Source organism: Crocuta crocuta, unplaced genomic scaffold (genome assembly GCF_008692635.1).
Source record: "Crocuta crocuta isolate KB4526 unplaced genomic scaffold, BGI_CrCroc_1.0 scaffold138, whole genome shotgun sequence".
NCBI classification, from domain to species: Eukaryota; Metazoa; Chordata; class Mammalia; order Carnivora; family Hyaenidae; genus Crocuta; species Crocuta crocuta.
The window spans coordinates 5,120,714-5,135,946 of record NW_027532585.1 but is presented as its reverse complement, the minus strand read 5'-3'; the positions used below and the strand labels follow the sequence as shown (position 1 = coordinate 5,135,946).

General features: G+C 46.1%; 1 protein-coding gene across 2 annotated transcripts in view; it reads left to right on the top strand.

Moving 5' to 3' along the window:
• Positions 1 to 14,695, top strand: part of PNLIPRP1 (pancreatic lipase related protein 1) — a 15,088-nt gene extending 393 nt beyond the window's left edge. Inside the window, exons 2-13 of one of the 2 annotated variants that reach the window (XM_077779493.1) lie at positions 461 to 615; positions 1,135 to 1,260; positions 2,783 to 2,917; positions 4,291 to 4,399; positions 5,906 to 6,025; positions 6,125 to 6,244; positions 8,191 to 8,309; positions 9,052 to 9,181; positions 11,393 to 11,501; positions 12,066 to 12,231; positions 13,588 to 13,595; positions 14,632 to 14,695. In XM_077779493.1, the coding sequence (XP_077635619.1) occupies positions 461 to 615; positions 1,135 to 1,260; positions 2,783 to 2,917; positions 4,291 to 4,399; positions 5,906 to 6,025; positions 6,125 to 6,244; positions 8,191 to 8,309; positions 9,052 to 9,181; positions 11,393 to 11,501; positions 12,066 to 12,231; positions 13,588 to 13,595; positions 14,632 to 14,695 (1,361 nt within the window). Of the gene's footprint in view, positions 1 to 460; positions 616 to 1,134; positions 1,261 to 2,782; positions 2,918 to 4,290; positions 4,400 to 5,905; positions 6,026 to 6,124; positions 6,245 to 8,190; positions 8,310 to 9,051; positions 9,182 to 11,392; positions 11,502 to 12,065; positions 12,234 to 13,587; positions 13,596 to 14,631 lie in introns of both variants that reach the window. The other variant, XM_077779494.1, reaches the window with a different exon arrangement.
• The last annotated feature ends 538 nt before the right edge of the window (positions 14,696 to 15,233 follow it).

Sequence of the window (15,233 nt, the reverse complement as noted above, 5' to 3'; positions counted from 1 at the left end):
CACACTCTGCCTGGGAGACAAGGCAGTTTGAGAGGGACCCACTTCAGAACATCTTCCCACCCGCCTGTCTTCAAGTCCAAGTTCTCTAGGCTAGACTCTTCTAGGTAAAGCATTAAACACCTGCCTGGGTTAACAGATTGACTTAGCAGTGGGCATTACCACCTAAGTCAAATAAATATATCTGAAGCGCTGGGGACGGGACATACAACTTCTAAGCTTTGATGGTGTCTCTAAGCGGTGGCACATCTGGTGTCTCTGGCAGGCAGTGGGACTGCCTGGTCCCAGATCGGAAGGTGGCACTGGGGGGAAGAAGAGAGTGGGTGGGAAGAGGCAGGGTGTCGCCATTGTCTTCAGACTGTCTCCAGGCAGAGCAGTGAGGACCTGAGAAGCGGTAACCCTGCTCCCCCATCCCCCCTGCCTGGGGAGCTAAGCTGTGAGTACGTTCATCCTCTCCCTACAGCAAAGGAAATTTGCTATGAACAAATTGGGTGCTTCTCCGACTTGGAACCCTGGGCCGGGACTGCAGCCAGGCCCCTGAAAGTTCTCCCCTGGAGCCCAGAGAAGATCGGAACCCGCTTCCTGCTCTACACCAATGAGAACCCAAACAACTTTCAAGTGAGATCTTTTGTCGTTTTAACATTGCTGTGACTGCGAGAGGGGTTGTGCCCACCCCACAGACTAGAAGGTTGTCTCTATACCCTCCTCCTCCACCATGTTCTGTCCCACTTTATCCCTCCAGCCGCCCCCACCCTCAAGGCCTAGCCAGACCCAGACAGAGTAGGTTTTCTGGAAAGTGTTGCCTCAAATGAATGAATGGTTCACATTTGCCAGAACCTCTGACTGGTTATATGATTCTGGTCTGGGGTAGAGCTTGCCATCTACCAAGAGCCCTGTGGAAGGTAAGACTGTGAGCTACAATTCAGCCCCAGTGGAGGCAAAATTCCTGACTGGCTGGGGTTGGGATGGTCAGTGCAGACAGGAAAATGAGAGTCAGGGCAGGCTTCCTGGAAGAGGTGGCTTTTGTGCTAAGGTTTGAAAGATTAAGGCATCAGGACAAGCAGAGATGAGGAAGGAGAGGCAGGCCTGAGTGTCCAGGCTACAAAAACATGCAACGCTTTTCTGCTTTTGTCACAGACTCTCCTTCCCTCTGATCCATCAACAATTGAAGCATCAAATTTTCAAACAAACAGGAAGACCCGGTTCATCATCCATGGCTTCATCGACAAGGGAGAAGAGAACTGGCTTATGGAAATGTGCAAGGTAGGGCCGGCTCCCAGCCCCATGGTCTGCCCTGCCCCCCGGCTAGTGCCTCCACCGCCTTCCAGCAAGGACAGCAGATAACTCTGGGGACAGGAAATCCCTACCTATGTGAGGTACTCTTTATGAAAATAAGACTTCACTTCCACGTTTCTGGACTACATCTGTAGCCTGCAGCGGGTGGCATTGACTCTGTGGGCAAACACCTCCACCAGCTTCTTTCTGGCTAAATCAAGGCCAAAGGTCTGCTTCCATTTTCAGTGAGAGCACTTCATTTTCCTGCACATGAAGGATTATGTTCTTTTTGTTCAAGTTTCTCCCACGTCCCTGAGATGATGGGTTGCTACAACTATTTATTTGAGAAACGGAGAATTAAGGTGGACCTGGAGACTGAATGGCAGAATAGAAAGTGTCAAAGCCATATGGAACATAGCATCTTTTGGTTAGAAGGACAGACAACAGAAGAACACACACGCGTGCACACACATGTGCGCACACACATGCACAGGCACACACGCACACAAATATGTAATATACCGTCACCCTTTCTTTTTACACATACACTGATTCCATCCATCCTTCTGACTACCCTAGGAGCCCGTTCTCCACGCACATTAAAATTCCAACCTACCATGTCAACAGAAGTTACAAATCTAGAAAATTAAAGTCATTCTGCATTTGGCCTTGATTTACCAGGCATTTAACTCTTCTGTCCCATCATGAATAACTACCTATATTGGATAAATTGTAAGATAGAGTTTATATTCCAAATTCCTCAGGATTGTAAGAGATTCCTCAGGGTTGATTAAAAATAAAAGTCCTGAGAGACAACCCTTGGTACCTCTGTGTGTGTGATCACACATATAAGTATCATAGATGTGAAAAATTCAAAGCAGATTTTAAATTTATTACCATTTTCGACTCAAGCAGGCCTATGTACTACCTGGCAGAATGTCTAAGGATATACCAGTTTCTTCAACATCCTAGATATTTTCTGTTCAGAATTCTTCAATGTCTTTTTAAGTCTGTTGCAGTTTCATTTTTTCAAATATCTGGGGTGGGTGTTTCCTCCATGAAATACTGTGCTATCCTGACTGTAGAAACTTAGTAAATGCCCGGCAGACAGGGGTGAAGGCAAGCCGAGTTATTGGCGGTGAGGTCAGGACGCCAAGAGGAAGGGTGGAGGTGAAATCCACAAGGTCATTTAGACATTGGCCACCAGAGATGGCACTTGAGACCTTTTCTCTTCAAGATGTTCCCCACACACCTAATCAATTTTACTGAATTTGCTCAAAGAAAACCAGACTGGCCAGCTTTTAATGAACCTGCAAGCTAGAGAGGGAATAAGTTTGCCCTTCGCGTAGCCTTCACCCTGAGGGATAACTCCTAACTGACAACAAGCCCAGATGGTCTGAGTGCCCCAGCGAGGAGAAGACAGAATGACCATAGTCACCATCTTGGAGCCCTGGTTAGGTATGGTTTCACGTGCCCCTGTGATAACATCCTGGCACCTCTCCAACCCCAGAACATGTTCGCGGTGGAGGAGGTGAACTGCATCTGTGTGGACTGGAAGAAAGGTGCCCAAACCACGTACACACAGGCCGCCAACAACGTGCGGGTGGTGGGCGCCCAGGTGGCCCAGATGCTCAGCATGCTCTCGGTGAGTCTGTCGGCCGGGTGGCTGGGGAGGCAGGCAGCACCCACGGGTCTCTGTCAGCTAACAAGGCAGCTGAGAGTTATGGATTTTAGAAAGAAACAGAAAGACTTGGTATTTGTCTCAGAATCTTACTTCTAAAATTCTGAAATCTGCCTGAATAAGGACACAGCCGTGGAAGAAAAATCAGTAACAGCTAACACTTAGGAGGCAGGGGCTTTTATTATCATCTTCCATTGACCGATGTGAAAACTAAGGCCCAGAAAGGTCAAAGAGTTTGCCCCCCAAAATCAGAGCACAGGTGAATACAAGAGTTGTCTAGCGCCAGGGGCCCCCACTACACTGGGTGGTCTATGTGTGGGGCAAACACAGCATTGGCAGAGAGAGAGCACCAAATGGAACCAGGGGACAGCACGTGCACCTGGCACGTACCAACTCCATGGCCCTGTTGATGTCAGGGAATTCTGTTGGCCACCATCAACTCAGCTGTTTCTTCCCACCCTGGTCTTTCATTCTGGCTAATTCTTTGGGTCTTGAATTCTTTCGGTGAAGTCACTAACTCTCCATGATTCTATTCTATCCCAGATAAAGGCCCGAGCTCTTTCTGTCTTACAGTGAAAGGGGCTACAAAAGAACTGATTGGTTCTAACTCCTTCTGCACCCCTACAGAAATTAAAACCTGTGGTGTTTGTTCTAGAGGTACTGAAGACCAGTAAATGAGTACAGATGGGTGAATGTCTCTGAGACCAACGGGTGCAAACACTCAGAGCTGTACATCATTTGTTTGTTCATCCAATATTTGGGGGGCACAGAGTCAGGAGCTCTGCTAAGAGATCAAGTGCATGGTGAGGTCCCAGGCCCTGGAGGAACTCGAGGTGAAGGCTTGCAATGACAGTAGAGTATGGTCAGGGTTCTAATGGGGGAACTATAGGGCTTAATGGGAGCTCATGGGGGGGACAGTTTAATCCAGGCTGGGGGGCTGGGGGAGTACTAAGGATGTCTCCCAGGGAGAGACATCTAAGTTGAGCATGGATGGCTAGGTTGTGTCATGTGAGCTGGACAAGCGGTTGGGAGTGAACAGCAACAGGGAGAAGACTCCCCACCAAGCCCACAGATGAGAGAATATGATGTATCCGAGGGACTGAAAATCCTACGTAGGGTTTGGCTAGCGAGGAATCTAGAAAAATGGGTGTTGAGTCAAGAAAGTTCTGAAGCCCTGGTAATGAATTTGGCCTTGATCCAGAGAGCAGTGGGAGCCATAGAAGGTTTTCGGCAGAGGGGTAACAATATTAGGTTTACATGTTACAAAAACCACACATGTGAAAAATCAAAATACCACAGTACAAAAATGTTCTGAAAATGTAATCTGCCCTCTGCAGACAAACTACAACTACTCTTCTTCCCAAGTCCACCTCATTGGCCACAGCCTGGGAGCCCACGCAGCGGGAGAGGCTGGGAGCAGAATTCAAGGGCTGGGCAGAATTACAGGTGAGGCCCAAGGTGCAGCGCCCCAGATTTTGTCCCCAGGAACCCCAGAACGTGGTGCAAGCCTGCAGACCAGCTAGAAGGTGGCCCAAAGTGGTCTGTCCCTCAGCTGTGGCAGAGCCAGTGAGAGTCTGCGGGGAACATTTTAGGAAGCCCCCAGGAAGCCCATCTTTTTGGAAGAGGAGATAATGCTTTTGTTCACCTCCCTTTGCATTCCCTTGCTTCTTCTGTGTCTGTCTCCAACCCTCTTCCTTAGACACATGTTTCCTGGCAGTGAGGGTCATTCGGCAGGACTGGGCAACCAAGAAAATGGAGAAGAAGGCTAGCATGAGCGTGTGCAAACGTAATTAAGAGTGCACGCTGCAATTCCTTTCCCTCTTCTCTTTGAAATCAAGGGCAGAGTGGAGCACACTAATCACAGTTCCGGAGCCTCTCTTGGTAGGAGAAACCCAGGCACCAGTGGCACAGATCACTCTTTTAAGCCAAGCAAAGCCTTCAATTTGTAGCAAAAACAACAACATATGCTGTATAACATAATCATAATCATGTAATGCTATTATTATTATCAGAGTAAGCATAGATGAAGTGTCTCCTTAGCCCAAATTCTATGCAAAGTGCCTTACATTTCTCACTGAATCCCCAGAACTGAAGAAACAGACGCAGGAAACCGGATAACTTGCCCTCAATCTTGGAAGAGCCAAGATTCTAACTCAGTTGTACTGCCACGTGGCTCCAGCAAGCCTCTGGTGTATAAGAGCTCTCTCCCTTTCATTTTCAGCAGACAACTATGCCTATGCCCTTTCTGGCCAGGTGCTCTGGACAAACCTTCAAAGACTATTGACAAATTCAGAAGTCCTGCCAAGAAGGAATTATAGTCAGGAGGAAATAATAATAATATTTTACAGATACACTCATGATGGTATGCCAGTCAGTGTGCTAAAAGCTATATATACTATATCATTTAATCTTATTATAACCACATCATTACCTGGATTTTATAAATGGGGGAGCTGAGGCACAAAAATAGGTTGGGCGACTCGCCCAAGGTCATGCAACTTGCCCGAGAAATAGCTGAGTAGGGATTTAGAGTCAAGCTGCCTAGTTCCAGAATCTGTGTTCATAAATATGATATCATATTATTTTATCCCTTCTTTTATGCAAACTTGAGAAGAGGAAAAAGAGTGTTAAAGAAGAATCTGCCAAGTAAACAGGAGAAAATAATGTGGGAAAAAATCCTTGGTCAGACAAATTTAAATCTCTTAGCTCATTGACCCTTCTTTATCCATGCCACTGGAGCCCTTCTCTAATGAGCAACATTGAAGCTTTGTGTCCCCATATTCAATACGCAGGGCCATAGCACTGTGTGACTTCGGAGTATGGCATCCCTTGAGTTGAGCAATGCACAGCCTGAGCAACTGTACACTGCACAGTCTGAGCAACTGTACACTTTGGTCCTGCTGGCACCTACAGCCAGGCCTACTATTCTGCAGCACTGATCATCTCTTTTAGGGTTGGATCCTGTAGAAGCAAGCTTCCAGGGTACTCCTGAAGAGGTTCGACTCGATCCCTCCGATGCTGACTTTGTTGATGTGATTCACACAGATGCAGCACCCCTGATCCCATTCCTGGGTAAGCCCAATGATGCTTTAGCTGCAAGCATGTGCCATTGTGTTTTAACCAAGAGAGCCCCGCATTATGAAAAGCTCATTGCTATTCCAAACATTTCAGGCTTTGGAACAAAACAATTGATGGGTCACCTTGACTTCTTCCCCAACGGAGGAGAGGAAATGCCAGGATGCAAGAAGAATGCTTTGTCACAGATCGTGGACCTCGATGGCATTTGGGAAGGTAAAGTTAGAGTGGAGTGAGGCATCACTTCACTGGGGTGAGCAGTACCTTCCCCAGAGCAAATCTCAAAAGTGAAAACACCACTGTTCTTTAAAACAATTCCCTCTCCTAGACCTTATTTCTGAAAAAATGTGGCTACATATTATTTGTCATATCTCTGCTCTACTGGTTTTGTACCTCCTTAAAACACTGTTGGGGGTATCCTGAACTGTGCAAGCTACAAAGAATGAAAAATCACTCAAAGCCATAACTCCAGCAATCAATTGGTAGCTACCTAGCAGAGATAAGAAATACCATGAAGGTAAACATCCTGGCTCTAAGAGAATTTTTCTGCCAATCCCTCCTTGGAAGTCAGTGATACGGTTCAAGTTCTTGTTCAGTATTGCTCAATACTGTAGACAAAATGACAATGCTCCCCAATCATTTCCACGGCAGTGCCAATGAAAGTCATCACCCTGTATTTTGGGTCAGGCTGAGAAACAATCATTGGTAGGAAAGGCTAAGCAGAGAGTGTGCTATTTGAGGTTATTCTTCACCATTGGTGAAGCATACCGGGGTTAAAGGTCATCTGTTAGATACAGATTTTGGATCTAATGAGGTCAAAAGGACAATGTAGTGAAGAAGTGAAGTTTTCAGCCCAGCTCATCACTTGGCACCACACGGGTTTAAACCTTTAGTGGTCTTACCAAATATAATGAGTAAAGATTCCTTTTTGTAAAACATTTTTTAAACGTTTATTCATTTTTTGAGAGAGAGAGAGAGAGAGACAGACAGAGTACAATATCAGGGAAGGAGCAGAGAGAGAGGGAGACATAGAATCCAAAGCAGGCTCCAGGCTCTGAGCTGTCAGTACAAAGCCTGGCACAGGGCTTGAACCCATGAACTGTGAGATCATGACCTGAGCCAAAGTCAGATGCTTAACCAACTGAGCCACCCAGGTGCCCCTAATGAGTAAAGATTCTTATTGAATTTGATCAAAATGGCAAGTATGGATGCCACTGAGGCAAATATTAAGAATGCAGATGTATGGGGGTGCCTGGCTGGCTCAGTCAGTTAAGTGTCTGACTTTGGCTCAGGTCATGATTTCACCGTTTGTTTGTTCGAGCCCCGCGTTGGGCTGTGCTGGCGTCTAGCTCAGAGCCTGGAGCCTGCTTCGGATTCTGTGTCTCCCCTCTCTCTCTGACCTTCCCCTACTCACACTCTCTCTCTCAGAAATAAATAAAACATTAAAAAAATTAATAAGAAAAAGAATGCAGATATGTGTGTTTGTCTCTTTTGAGAGTTTACACAGATAGGGTTACCTAAACTCCCTCTCAATAATGCTCAAACGAGTTTGGGTCATGTCTAGAAAGTACACTGTGACTTCTGTCACCTGGCAGGAGCTGTGGGGGCCAAGGAAGGTTATCAAGAAAGAGAAATAAGAGCCAACTCAAGCTACTTGACCCTCCTTTTTATTCGCCTAAACACAACGTGAAAATGTCCCTGCTCTGGTTTCATCATGTCTAAGAGGTCACCTCGCATCTGGCCGTGTCTTCAAGGACCTCCAGCCTAGTGCCTGGGACACAGGAAGGCACAATGGTTAGCAGCACAGGCTCAAGCACTAGACGGGCTTGGGTTGAATTTCCAGTTCTGCCACTTAACTGGCTGTAATCCGTACATCTGAGGCTGTAGTCTGTATATCATTCTGTACTTAGGAATGGCCTAGTACCTCCGCCTAGAAAGGCATTATTCATAGGAACAATGCATGTAAAGTTCTGAGAACACTGCCTCACTCACAGAAAGCAGCCTCTCTGTGTTCACTGTCATTTATTTTGGACTTACCTCAAATTGACCTGACCTTACATTTCTAAAAATATGGCCCCACTTTGGAACCTCTCCACTTAGAGAGAGAGAAGCTGTCGACTCCCCAGGCCACCTGTGCAGACTTCCTTCGTTTGTTTCCCTAGGGACTCGGGATTTTGTGGCTTGCAATCACCTGAGAAGTTACAAGTATTACTCGGAGAGCATCCTCAACCCTGATGGGTTCGCTTCCTACCCCTGCGCTTCCTACAGGGAGTTTGAGTCTGTAAGCTATTATCCCTTGAGTCCTTCTGTAGGATAGTAGTCCATTAGGTTTGGGATTTGCAACACCTTTTAATCGGTTTCTGACTATCCCTTACTTGTTTTGCATGGGCCCTCAGAGTTTATGATCTTGTGAAGCAGAGGGGAAAAAATTAGGCAGGAGGTGACTAAAATTCTAGATGAGTCATGTGGACGAGGAAGACACTGCAAGATCAGAAGAACAGTCCTTTCAATGATCTGGAAAACCTTTCCGCAGAAGGTGTTGTTTGAATCTGGCTTGGACATGCATAGCATTTAGGAGGAAGAACAAGACAGAGCAGGGGCAGAAGGACGAAGAAGAGAAGAATTCACGTGCCAGAGAGAAGAAAAGGCAGATGCTCGAGTTCTAGATGCCATGCTGGGGGGTTGGGTCTCTGAAATTGACCACAGACAGAGCATTTATACCACAGATAGTGGCAAGTGCTACAGCCAGGGCCTTTTGTCCCAGAGTTTGGCTGTTAACCATGTACCAGCACATCACGTGATGGAAGGGGTAATTGACCTCACCTGGGGCCCAGGCATCAGTATTTTCTATCTTGATGAGCGTGAGTCCTAGACTCAATGAGGGAAATTTGGAATCATCTACCCCAGTGTTTTTCCTGCTACAAGTGAAGAAACTCAGACTGTAGGAGAATTGCCCCTCTAGATGTGTGGGTCATAAAAAGGCAAATCCAGACCTGACAACTTGATCTCTCTCTTATCCTTAGAACAAGTGCTTCCCCTGCCCGGCTGAAGGCTGCCCACAGATGGGCCACTATGCTGATAAATTCGCTGGCAGGATAAGCAGTGAGCCACAGAAATTCTTCCTGAACACAGGAGACGCCAGCAGTTTTGCTCGTAAGTTGTAATTTGGCCCTTCTCACCCTTGTCAAGAAAGTTTAGGTTCCATTATACAAGAAGGACTTATCTCTCACCTGGAATATTTGTGAGCACACCCTCTAAGACCAACTTAGTGGAGGGACACATCTGCCCAAACTATCCCATTTAAGACTCAGCTGAGGATTTACAAACAGTCTGCATTTCTTCCATTCGGTGCCTATGCCATGAAATGAGTGGGACCATAACTAATGAGAAATAGTGACTTGCACATCTCTATGGCAATTCTTACCACTCCACAGTTCATTGCTCTTTTCTTTTTTAAGACTGTGTCATGCACACCCGTTCTTCTATTCATTTATCAAACATTTATTTGGTACCAGCTCTTTGCTGGGCTGGACCCCTTAAGAAGTCCAGTTCCTATCTCCCCACTTCTTCTCTGTCCCTGTGTCCCTGATACCCCATGCTGGGGTCCCTCTCTAGTGGACAGTGGGTAGGAATTAGGAAGGGGTAATTTCTCTCAAAAATCTGCTGACTCATCTAGGACATAGGGTAGAGATAGGGCATATTTGGGTCACTTTGTGCCAACCTTCCCCGTGATTATTCCCTAAGAAGTTGCACTGTAAAAAGGACACTGTGTTTATATAAAGGCATAAATACAATATATGTCTTATCTAGTTTTATAAGTCAGGTTTATTGAGGTACAATTTATATATAGCAAAATCCACCATTTGTAGTGTATAGTTCTGAGTTTTGATAGATGAATAGTCGTGAAACCATCTCCACAATCAAGATATAGAACACTTTCATCACTATATGCATTTATTTTTTTATTATTAAAAACTGTTTTAATGTTTATTTTTGAGAGAGAAACAGAGCATGAGTGGGGGAGGAGCAGAGAGAGAGGGAGACACAGAATCCGAAGCAGCTCCAGGCTCTGAGCTGTCAGCACAGACCCCAACGCAGGGTTCGAACCTGCGAGCCCTGAGAACATGACCTGAGCTGTAGTTAAACGCTAGACTGACTGAGCCAGCCAGGCACCCTTATAATATATTTTTTAAATAAGACAACGGTTAATCAATCTTTCCACTGTTGGGATGCGTGACGTGCTGGCCCATATTTTAAAACAACAAATTAAACATTCTAAAGTCACACATTCATTCCTCAACCAACACTTATTTATGAACCACAGACGGTGCTAGAGGCTAGGGATGCAGGGATGAGTAAAACACTCTACGCGTGAAATGTATAACCCTGTAGGAAACCGAGCATGCAGCTCCAGTGTGCTGGGCGTGGGGGGCTGCCGCAGTGGTAGCATGGGACAGAGGCCTGGCCTTGCCCAGAGGAAGGGAGGGACAGTGTCTCTGAGGCTGTGAGGGACAAGTGGGAGCTAGGCGAATGATGTGTGTGTGTCAGTACATGCATGTGTACATGTGTGTGCATGCGGATATAGATATGGATATGTACGTGTGTGTGTGTGTTCATGTACATGTGTGAGTGTGTGGTTATAGGTGTGCAGGTTGTCCTCATGGGCACTGAGACAGCACTGCAGGAGTAGGTCTGGGTAACAACTGAGCCCCCCTCTGTGACAGACACTGCCTGGGGTGCTGGGGACGCACAGATAACGGCACAGACCCTACTCTTGAGGTTCTAGCAGGACTACATTCTTGAGCTACTTTTCCTACCATGGGAACAAGCCTTTGTCTCTTCTCTTTTCACCTTATCTCATGATATGGTGCCTCTAAAGCAGAGTTATATACAACACAACTTTCTGCAATGATGGAAATGCTCTCTGTTGTCCAATATGGTAGCCAGTAGCCACATGTGTCAATTTAGCCCTTGAAATGTAGCTAGTAAGACTGAGGAATTCGTTTTTGATCTTCTTTAGTGTGGATTTGACTTTAAGCAGCCACCTATGGGTAATGGCCCCTTCACTGGGCAGTGTAGATCTGGACAGGATACTGCAAGGTACGCACCTCTCCTGATAGCCTGATTTGAGTTGTAGATTTTTAGGATTTCTTTTTNACAGAGCCCGACGTGGGACTCGAACCCACGAACCGCGAGATCATGACCTAAGCGAAAGTCGGACGCTTAACCGACTAAGCCACCCAGGTGCCCCTACTAGGATTTCTTATACTTTGATGCCTCGGTGTAATGGATGACAGGATTCTGAAATTTGAGTCAACTATTTTGTGCATGAATAAATTGAATTCTTTGTTATCCCCTGTACAGGCTGGAGATATGGAGTTTCTATAACACTGTCTGGAAAAATGGCCACTGGTCAGATCAAAGTTGCTTTGTTTGGAAATAAGGGAAACACTCATCAATTCGATATCTTCAGGTAAATTTCCTTTTTTTAGCACCACATCTCACTTGATGATATACACAGCCTTCAAATCTGCACACTGAAATGCTTATCCTCTCTTTATCAATTAATTTTAAATTATTTGCTGTATGTATTAAAGTCACTTTGAGACTTCTGCTGATAATTTTCAGCAGGCATTAGTTTTTTTCTCTTTCAATAGATCTGTTTCTAAAAATAGATTTAAAAACTATATATCTAATATTACCCCCAAATGTAATGTCTCCTGATTAGGATAGTAACACATGCATGCTGTGTTAAACTAAGTGAATAACTTATTACTGTACAAATAATTCTTCCAGAAAAAAATATGAAGGAACTATATAGTTTTTTATAAGAACGTTCTGATTAGAAATTAACTTGAGTTTGAGAAAACAATATTCAAGCATTAGTGTGAGGCTGCTGACTTCTCCATCCTTTATTTGAGAATTAATTTAGAAAAAAATAACTTCCTTAATCTCAAGTAGAAAAGCATGGCGTAGCCTTATCTGGTCATTAGAACTTGTTTCTGTGCCTGGAACGCTTCTATTTCTTTATTTCAAGGGGGATTCTCAGACCAGGCTCTACCCATTCCAATGAGTTTGATGCAGAGCTTGATGTTGGAACAATTGAGAAAGTCAAGTTTCTTTGGAACAACAATGTGGTAAACCCAACCTTCCCCAAAGTGGGTGCAGCCAAGATCACCATCCAAAAGGGAGAGGAGAACACAGTGTATGTATATCTTTGCGGGATTGTGCTTCAGGATGTTATAATGGAAACTCACCCCAGAAAGTCAGTCATGGTTCAGCCAGAAAAGCCAGGACAATCGACCCACCTGGGGCGCTTTCTTTGTAGGCAAACAAATAATTGACAGACAAGGCAAAGCATTCTGTTGGGCGTTCTCAGCCCTATCTGAGAAGGACACAGATGTATGACACTGCCTTCAAGAAAAACTAAGTAGGAAAAATGAGAAAGAGAAGAAAGAAGTAACTTCTGAGGTATAGGTATGGGCTAGAACGCAGCTACATTATAAAGAGGGGGAGATCATTGACATTTTCAGGATAATAATAATAAAAAAAAGTAGTTTTAGCAAAAGATATAAAAGCTGACATAGGACAAGAGAGAGCTGGGCTAACAATACTTGCAGGATCTTTATCCTGACTTTCAATGTCACTTGCTGCAGGCGGCCGGAGGGATGTGGGGTTAGTGACCTGAGTGGGGCAGAGCCAAGGCTGGGACCCTAATTCTGGTCAGCAGAACCCTCCGAGGGTGGCTTTGTGGAAAGGGATCCTGGAATCTTGGTCACTGATGGACTCGAGGCTTGGGAGGTTAAGTGAGGTTGCTAAACTCGGGCCTCAGGGAATATGGCTCCTCCAGGTGGGGAGGGCGGGCTGGCAGAATTCACAGCTGTATCTCAGGTTGGATGACCCCTCTGAGGCCCTCCATATCCCTGTGAGGGGCTGGCCCAGCCAGGTGGTCAACATAATAAGACAGATCTGCCACTGAGGGCACAGCACTGAGGAAGCCAGTGGAGAGAGCCTTCCGCAGCCTACAGCTGCAGCCAGCACTTACCTGCCCACCTCCATTGAAGGACAGTGAGCCTCTAAAGCCAGTTCCCAGGGCCCCATCAGGAAATGGACCTGTGGCCTGAATCCTAGGACTGTGCGGTTAAAAAGGAGTCAGAAGAAGATAGTATTGCTGGAGCCTTAAAAACACGAAGTGTTCCCAGGAGATGGCTCGGTCATAGGTAGAGTTGAAGAAGGAAAGCAAACACAAGACCAAACCAGCCAGGACATTGTGCCTTCCAGGTTTCCTGAGGAAAGGCTGTGACTTTCTGTACTTTCTAGAAATGGAACAGATTGTCTTCAAGGCCACCCTTGAGACCCTGAGCCCAATAGCTGCCATTTGAAGTGTCAAATGGTGGCCTGAGTGTCCCTTCTTCCCCTGGCTGACGACTCCAGAAGAAATCTATCTTAAGAGAAGCTAGATGTTGGACATCAGCTTTTTAAAAAGTTAGGAAGATCAAAACCAGCATGGGTGATGGGCTTGAATGAGAGGCAGGGGGATCCCAGACCACAGATGGCAGGGTTCAAGGTGCAGAGAACTGGTAATATGATTGCAGGTAGAGCGAGGGCAGCAAGACAAGTGAAACACAAAAGAGACCATAGTGAAGATGACAGATAAAACCAGGCAAAGTCTCAGAGCTCAAAAGTAGTGAGGTCCAGGAAGCTCTTTGTCCTTAGAGTAACAATAATGATAGCCACTTAGATCTACATTGGCTTTTTATCAATTATAAAGCTTTTTCACATTTATTGTCATCAGATGTTGCATTATTAACATGGGATCCTCAGCAATCATGGGGGAGAACTGTGCCCTCTTCTATAAATGAAGATCCTAATGCTCAGAGACTCAAGTAACCAGCCCATGTCACCCCTGGAATTGAGGGAGTGGGGAGCCCAAGGGGAAAAATCCCCTGACTGACTTCAGGTGCAGAAGGCAAGGTCAAGGGAGGTTTGAGGTGTGACTCTGCCATGGACAATGTGGACTGTGGCATCAGACAGACCTGTATTTGCATCTTGGTTCTTTCACTTACTGAGAGCTCTCTGTGCCTCAGTTTCCTCTCCCATAACACGGGACTCATAGTAATACCTCCTCACACATGTGTTGTGAAGATGAGGTCTGCACAAGTGAATCAGTTAGTGTCATTGCCTGTAGTAAAAGCTCAATTTACTATAGCTATTAGAAGATTGAATCCAGTCTCCAGAGTGGCTCAGTCAAGAGTGAGTCCATCTGGAAACCAACCTGCTATGTGCAAGGAGGTCCCATGCTTACTTGTGGAAAAAGAGGCCAGTGAGAGGTCCAGCTGCTGCGTCAATGCCCCACAGTCCTGTCGGACTGAGGACTCAGAGACCAGGGCCACTCTGAGCAGCCAGCTGACAGGGGACCTTGTCCCAGACAGCAGACACCTGTCTCACTGGAAACCCAAGTTCTCCAGTAACCGGTTGAAGCTACAACCCAAGTGTTTCCCTCATTCCCTGTGAGTCGTAAATCAGCTCCTATCATTTCCTAACAACTCAGAACTCCATGTAAAGCTGCCCGACGCTTACAAAGCTTTCATTTCTGTCGGCAGGCACAACTTCTGCAGCGAAAGCACTGTGAGAGAAGACGTTCTCCTCACCCTCACGCCCTGTTAAAGTCCAGGCACAATCCAGCTACTGCGTTAACACCAATAAAAACCACTGATGCATTTACCTGCTCACAACGTCTGTCACTGCTGTCAGCTGGCCCCAGTGGGGACACTAAGGAATAGATCATTTAAAGAAGTCCTGAGAATTTCCATACATTTGGGTTTCTTGCCATTGACTTCTGACCACACACCCCCTGTTTCCCAACCTCCTCGGTCCTCACATTCACTCTCTTCTCTTCACCTAAGGGGATGGCATAAAATGACTGGAGCATGAGTGTACAGGGGTCTTAGCCGAGCCGTTAGCCCTGCGCTTCATCTTCCAGGCAAGGACGCTGAGGCCTAGAGAGGGGAGGTGGCTGTTCAAGCAAGGAGTGAATGCGGGTCCTTTGGAGACTGAGAGCCCATTCCCCTGACTCTGGTTCCAGAGCTCATCCCTGACTCTGCCATCACCTTGAGGGACCGTGGAAAGGCCATGCTATGATGTGGCCTCTTTGCGGTAATAGGTTTTGTGGTGATGGAACTGCTCGGCAGCCCTGCCTCCTGGT